Genomic DNA, 7,877 nt, shown 5'->3' on the forward strand with positions numbered 1-7,877 from the left:
TAAGGTAATTTTGTTTCTCCTCTATATTGTCTATTTCATCTCCCTCCTATTCGCTTGGCATAATATATCAAAGGTAATTGGCGCTGAGTTGTTTCAAGCTCAGATTGCTCATACCAAGCTCTGATGGCATGATAAATTCAGAAACTGTCTTCTACAAATTTAGATGGGGCTTTCTCTAGTATTTCTATTATAAACTACGATTTAATACTATATTTCTTCTTTTATTAAGTAGAAGTAGTAAGTGATCAACTCATCTGAGAATTTTGGTGCTTGCCCACTTAACATAATGTGGAAATCATGAGGTAGACATGCTTACTGAATGATTGTAAAATGCATAGATGTAGTTGTTTTCCTTTCTTTTTTATAAAGGCTTAATTCTCTAATCCATGCTATGAATACTATCTTATTAACCCATAAACACCTGTTTATTGTTGTTATCTTAACATCTGGAACTATATGAAAGTTCTTCTCCACATGTAATCTGTTCTTACTTATTGATTATAAAACATATCACATCCATTTTTAACCTACATTTCGATGAGCTATGCTGCTACTGTATCTTTCCTCTCCTCTTTGGTTTGACATGGTAAACGTTATTCCCTTTTCAGTTTCATCATGTAACATGAAGCATTTTGTATTTAGTAGCTTCTAGTGATTAGGCCACATGTGCTAGCAACCTGCTCATCCTAATGCGTTCAGAGATAATGTGATGGTGTACTTCTATTGCAGTAAAGACAATTACGCAAGGTGAACTTGATTGCATTCGAAATCACAGAGACATTTCATTCACATGGCAACTAGCCTGTTTCACCAAAGACAATCCAAGTACCCAAAACACTATATGATCCAAAAAGGCTGTGCATAGAGCATTCCAAAACATACATAAGCTAAAATGAAAAGTTATTAGAGAAGCAAACCTAAAAGAAAAGGGTAAATATAAGGATGTATTTATGTTTGACCTAATAAGAAGGGGAAAAGGGTAAAAAGGTCTTTAGATAGAATACCGAGACCAATAATGCTAGCCTCCTTCTAGTTTCTGCGCCTCTTTGAAATGGAAAATCTGCTAGCTTCCTTGTACACAACCCGCTCCTCCCCGAAGCCTTGCCTCTGTCTCCCTCCATGGTAAGAGGCGGCGGAGGCTTCAACTCCCTGGCTCCGGTGGTCAGGGACATTAAGATGACGCTGGAGGAGCAGCTTGTGCTCAACCTCTGCAACCCTGAGTTGCGTCGAAATGCCCTTGTTGAGCTCTCCAAGGTCCCTCTTGTGCCTTTCCTTATCTGAAGATTATAAATCTCTGCAACGAAAGATTTAGCCTGTTTTTATCTCTAGAGAGGATTCTTGCCTGGAATTCTTGTTGGTGAAAGTCTGCATCTTGTGGTACGATGTGGTTTTCTAGGATTAGGATGGTTCAGTTTTAATGTTGGGTGTGGGGGCTGTCATATAACTGAGGCAATTTAACAGCATTTCTTCCTGATCGAATCTGGGTGTGCAACGGCTGTACTGTTTGACATCTTGCGGATTTTAACATGAGGATCCATGGTTGTGTTGTGCGATTTAGATCCATCTATGAATTGTTTGTGCTTCTCCATTTAGGAATTGTGGGAATTTAGGGATTTTTATGTATGATGTCTTAATTTTGGTTCGTAGTTGGAGTTCTGCTGAATGTATCACTTCGTAAGAAGATTTGGTTTAGATCTAGTTTTGAGTTTATTAAAGTTGGATTGCTGTATTCACACTAATTGTTTAAGTTTCATATCAATGATGTCTGATACATCTTGATTCAACAACCATGCCCAGTTGATCTCTGTTACTGGTCTTCTGGTGTTGTATCTTACACTATGATTGAGCTGGAAAAGTGTTCATCTTTTATTTATTTGTTTGTCTAAGAAGTAGTAGAGCGAACTGCCACATTCAAATGTAGTGGTTGTAAGGATATTTATGTATGGTATGGAGTTTATCTGGATTTTGAAAAGATTTACTGTGTTTCTTAGTAGAAACTTAAGAATATTATTTGATATATCTCTTTGTTCAGATGTTGTCAGTTGTAGCTTATTGCAAATTGTAATGATAGCAAATTTTAAGTGTTGGTGACTCATCTCATCTACTGGGCAGCATTTCAGTGGTGACCAAAACTTTGTTGGCAGAGTAGGCATGCTTATTATGAAATGCCCTTGTAACTACTTGTAAATTTGATAGCTGATTGCCCATCCATTTGTATGTGCTACAATAGTCCTTTTACTGTTTATTAGCACTCCAGTTCTGTATTCGAGCTGCTCTGAATTTGTCAAACAAACTATTATGCTGGATGGCTGAGTTACATACTGTTACTGCTTTTCTAAATCTCTAAGAGTACGAACCCATTCCAAAGAGAACTGTTTGTCTGCACAATAGTTGATCCATGTTTAGTCATTAACATTCCACATCATTGATGAAGGCAACAAATTTGGTATATAATGTTCCTTTTGCAACTATTTTCAGAGAAGGGAGACGTTCAATGATTTGGCTTTAAAGCTATGGTACTCTTTTGGCACAATAGCTGCACTGGTACAGGTATGTAGTAACCCTTGCCCTTTTCTTTCCTTACTTATAGTATGAAAAGCTTGAATAGGAGCTTTGGGCATACTCTGTCGTGTTGTGTAATCATGTTTGGTCTGTTAGGCTAGTCATTTTTTATCCAATCCTTGAGTTCATGGATATGTCAGTTTTGTTAATTTACGTTCTTGAACTTTAAAGTTTAAACCAGTTTCCTATTGAAATGATGGTCAGCCTTTTGGTCTCACATGGTATGTTTGTCTACTTGAACAAACAGGAAATTGTGTCAGTCTACCCTGCACTTTCACCCCCAACATTATCGGCAAGTGCAGCTACCAGAGTCTGCAATGCACTTGCACTTCTTCAGGTACGGTTTTAGGGAATAATGGGGATAACAGCAGAAACTTGGCTGCTGATTGCAACCATCCCATGACATACTGTACTGCATAGGGGATTTTTGTTCTGTTTATTGTTCATCATTTTAAGCTTCCAGCATTAGATTTTGTATCAGATGCTTTGTTCATGTCCTCCAAAAATTGTTACAGACTGTTGCAGCACACCCTGAGACCAGGACCCCTTTTCTAGAAGGTAATGACCATAACTCCATAAGAGCATGTCTTTTTTTATGTCAGAGATGTAATGCATTGAATGTGGACTTTGCTAGCCATCCTATGTTCGCTCAATGTTTTGCTATAGGCGCACTATTGTGTAGTAGTTGGGATTTACACATTTGATTTAATGCGTAGTGAAGATTCTGTTGTACTTCTTCTGCCCATAGATAATACGTATTTTTTAATGAGTCTTTGAAAGTTGATTTTGACATTTGGTTTCTCTTGCAATATATTATCAATTTCTACAAAATCAAGGTCATCTTATATCTACTCGAGTACGGATATATTCATGCAACTTTTCTGCACTAAACATGCATTTTATTTGACTAACTATTGGTCAAATTTTGCAAAGCTTGATCTTTTCGAATCTTAAATGCACTATATTGATGGATGGAGGGAGTACTAAGGAAATTTTTTACATGTTTAACTAATTAACCTTGTATTTTCTGGATATCTTGTCATTAGCTACTCACTTTGCCCTGTCTTCTCATCCTTCGCTTTTGCAGCCGGAATTCCGTTCTACTTGTTCCCATTTTTGAACACTACCAGTGAGGCAAAATCTTTCGAGCACTTGCGTGTTACCAGCCTTGGTGTTCTCGGTGCTCTTGCTAAGGTAATTTATTGTTGGGATAATACACGCCTGAGAAGATTAATCACATTGCCTCAATACCGAAGTAAATAGCATGGATCTACTTCACGAAACATGCAATGCAATCATATATGAAGAATTGAAATGGGGATGCATCTTTGTTCTCTGTGGAAGGAAAAGATAACTATTTAACTTTCAAAAGCAGGTTTACTATAAATCTTTAATGTCTCCTCTGCTCATTTTTTTTGAAGGATTTGTAATGTTTTGAGCAGGAATCTACTGAACATCTGAACCCATCTAGTTTACCATGAAATCAGCTGGTAATGATTCAGTGCCAATATAGACCTTTTCACCACAAGATTAGTTCTTATTTTTCGTTCATTAGTATGTCCATCACCTTTACCCATTCTTTAATGCATTGCCAGAAAACTGGATAGCTCAGCAAGACTAAGAAATGTGAATTTTAGTGATTGAAAGTTCGATGGTACGCATGTGGTCTGTTGTTCTAGGGCAGGAACCCACATTCATGCTACATCTGAGGAAGCAAGCATTTAAAAGAATAAATAGTAAAATCCATGTGCGGTCCTTAAACTAGTCGTGGAGTGTCATCTAGGTCCATGAACTTAGAAACTGCATATAAGGGTCCATAAACTCGTTAAAGCGTGACATTTAGGTACTTGGGCAGTTAGGCTAGAACCAATCCTAGTGATATTAGTTGTGCTCATTTCGGGCATCCAAATTAATTCCAAGCAAATGGAAAATGGGACCTTTTGTGCCTCATCAACAACAACAGCAAAGCCTTGTGTGCCTCTTGAAAACATGAATATCCTATATTTCATAATTATTTTTATGTTATTGTCTATACTGTGTTCTAGTAATGGTTTTAATTTTAGTGTCCTTCAAAGAATCATCAGTTTTAGAGCATGCTCCAGCAATTCCGCACTTTTGGAGTGCTCTAGAGTCATTTTTGCATATATTAATTATTAAATCACTCCTGGGAAAAAAAGAAATTCTCCTAGGAATGTATACTTCCATTTTGTTCGGATGTGGAATATTTCGAAATACTGGAAAAAAGTTGTAGATGTCAAATTATGCTCATCTGCAAAAGTATACAAAGACAGATGAGGCAAAAATGTATAAAAAAAAGGCATGCCCTGTATCTACAGTCTCTTTGCTGATGCATAGCAATGCGTTGTAAATTGTGATATTTAGAAGGTATGCATGGTGACATGCCCCCACACGAGAGAATGCTTATAGATTTCTGGAAATTTGTTATGTTTCTTTCAATGGACACATTTCTCATTTTCAGTTCCTACTGATAAAACAGGAGTTGTTACCCTAGCAATGATAAGTCCACTTTTCTCATTCAGTTCCTATTGATAAAACAGGAGTTGTTACCCTAGCAATGAAAATCCATTTCCGAGATCCATGTTTTTTACAAATACTATTTCTGCAAATGAGAAAGAAATTTCTCTATCTTGTGGCATGCAGGTAGATGATACTGAAGTTGTCAAATTCCTGCTGAAAAGTGAAGTCATTCCTCTGTGCTTGCGAATCATGGAGACAGGCTGCGAGCTTTCAAAAACAGTATGTCATCCATCTTTCGCGTTGGCACAGCCACGTTGCATCATGCTATCCTATCATACTCTTTAGCATGCTTGGCTTTCTGAAGTTTGCGTGGATTTTGGCACACCATGGGCCATGTATATTTTGGCATGCTACACATGATTTAAGATTTGTTAATTGGGATGACTGGTCACTATAATGCCCATGTACTGTCTTTCCCTTGCTATAGGCTACATGTTGTCCAGATCTTGAGTAGCTTATTTTGCATGATATGGCATGCTAGTCTCTTTCAATATGTCGTATAGTTTACAATTTTACATGCTGTCTAGGTGAGGTAGACTACTAGTCACTCTATGTTCTAGGATGTAGCCAATAAGATCCTCAATCCTCATCAAGATTATTTTGATCCACATTAGGTTTCTCTCAGATAATCCTATAATACCTTACAACTTCTAAGCACAAATTGAGGCTTATGAAAGAAGCTTCAGAAACTGTTCAGTAATGTTGTTTCAGCAACTGTCTTATGGTGCTAATTTCAGTAGCAAATGTACGCTGTCAAAGGAGTTCTGCATATTCGTATTCATTTGAGTTTGAGAACAGTATGAAAGGACTCTGTGATATCTCACATGCATAAACAAGTGGTTGAGTAGAAGGAGCCTAGTTCTCCCTTTGGTAGGTGGAATGAAGTAAATCCTGTAGTAAAGCCCCACCAGCAAATCTTGGCCAATGGGCATTACACTAATTCAATAACAATTTCTTTGATTCACTAATAAGACAGATGCTTATGCAGGTGGCCACTTTCATTGTCCACAAGATTATGCTAGATGAAGTTGGGTTACATCACATCTGTGCCACCCCAGAATATTTCTTTCAGGCAGCCAGTGTTTTAGCAAACATGGTGATTGCATTAGCTGAACAGCCCTCCACCAGGTTGCTGAAGCATGTTATCTGCTGCTACCTCAGGCTGACGGATGATCCTAGGTATGCGATTTTATCTTGCATAGTAGCAAGCAACTTAATAGCATGTACATCTCTTCCCACATGATGACGTATGTCTCTTCCCCTCTTGATTGCAGGGCCTGTACTGCGCTACGAACTCACCTTCCTGAGGCTCTCAGGAACGGAACATTCGACAGCTGCCTTAGGGTGAGTTTTTCTCCCAATTCATCATCTGTCTCTAATCGACGATTGCTCCAGTTACACCAGATTGAAGGGTTGCAATTGAATACTAACTGCATCTCTGTACCGCAAACACAGGACGACCCTGCTGCAAGGCATTTTCTCCAACAACTGCTGGATAATCTGGCTGGTCATGCTGGCGGAGCACCTCATCCAAGCGCAGGTCCTGTGGCAGGTGGAGGACGCCATGGAGGACCCTCTCAGGCAGGACCAAGTCGCAAGCGTTGATGTAAACCAGTCTGGTCACTGCCATCCAGAATTGGCTACAACGATGCAATTATCTTTGTCCTAATTGCAGGTAGTGGAAGACCCTGCTTGGCTCTCGAATGAAGCGTTATGCTGCATCTTATTCCCGTTTGGATGGCCTGTCTGCGTTATGCAGGCCAGACGTTGCAGTGTCTGCATTAGTACTGCTTTATGCATTCATTCTTGGTTCGGTCCTTTTCAGGTGCTACCTGGGTCGATGGACCGGGAGGTTATTTGGGCTAGATGCGAGATTTGTAGCAGGTCCCAGCATTTTTCTGTTCTAGGAGGGCAGATACCGACGAAATTTTGGCGCCCTTTTGCGTAACACGTCTACGAGTTTCGTCCTCCTTCACTAACTCAAATTATTCTAATCTCTAATACACAAGATTGGGTCAGCACACAAGTAACCTCGCTTTGTAATCTGGGTATCTTGCAGCGTAGAATTCATTCTGTTGTAATGTGGTCTAAGATAAGGTATACTTTGGCTCATGTTTGTTGTAGCTGCTCAGGGCACAGGTGCCGTCGATGGTCGGGGCGCCGCTCATCGCGTGTCATGATGCAGGTGAAAGGCGATCCCAGGATGACACGCTGCGTACGGTAGCACGCGTGGCCTCTCTGGTAGTATCAAAGTATCAAATTAGCTGCGCACGGTTACATGCGTGTCATCTTGCGGTGGGAACAAATAGCACTATAAATAGAGAGCGTCGTTCCACCGCCGTCGTCAAAAATCGAGCAGAAAAAACGATCCGTTCGCTTCAACTATAAGCCGGCTGAAAAGTTGAAACGGCTGATTTGTTGCGAGAGGAAAACACTGTTTGGTGGTTAATAAACCGGCTGAATAAGCTGAAGCAAACAGGTCCTGTAAGCCGGCTGAATAAGCTGAAGCAAACAGACCCAAAGAATAAAAGCTGATAGATAACGGAGAGTACGAGGAAAGCAGCTTTCACGATGGCGGCTCCGCCACATCAGTATTATCATCGTTCGTGTCCTTTTTCTAATTAGGAAGCATGCACTGATCCAATGGTCCTAGTTATATCCGATGATTTAGTTTGTGAAATAAAGTCATTACCTATTTTTTTCACTCGATAGTTGAGAGGCGGTTAAAGTACTATGTCGTTCCTAGCTTACGTAAATTTAGTAGTCTTCATCATTAT

General features: G+C 39.5%; 1 protein-coding gene across 1 annotated transcript; it reads left to right on the forward strand.

Moving 5' to 3' along the window:
* The first annotated feature begins 1,119 nt into the window (after positions 1-1,119).
* On the forward strand, positions 1,120-7,212 carry LOC117859497 (uncharacterized). The gene is made up of 9 exons (XM_034742620.2): positions 1,120-1,254; positions 2,479-2,550; positions 2,810-2,899; positions 3,078-3,120; positions 3,650-3,756; positions 5,224-5,319; positions 6,089-6,279; positions 6,375-6,444; positions 6,556-7,212. Exons 1-9 carry the CDS (start codon positions 1,120-1,122, stop codon positions 6,703-6,705), a joined length of 954 nt encoding a protein of 317 aa, XP_034598511.1. The 3' UTR covers positions 6,706-7,212.
* Positions 7,213-7,877: the final 665 nt, after the last annotated feature.

This window comes from Setaria viridis, chromosome 1, assembly GCF_005286985.2.
Source record: "Setaria viridis chromosome 1, Setaria_viridis_v4.0, whole genome shotgun sequence".
In the NCBI taxonomy this organism is placed as follows: Eukaryota; Viridiplantae; Streptophyta; class Magnoliopsida; order Poales; family Poaceae; genus Setaria; species Setaria viridis.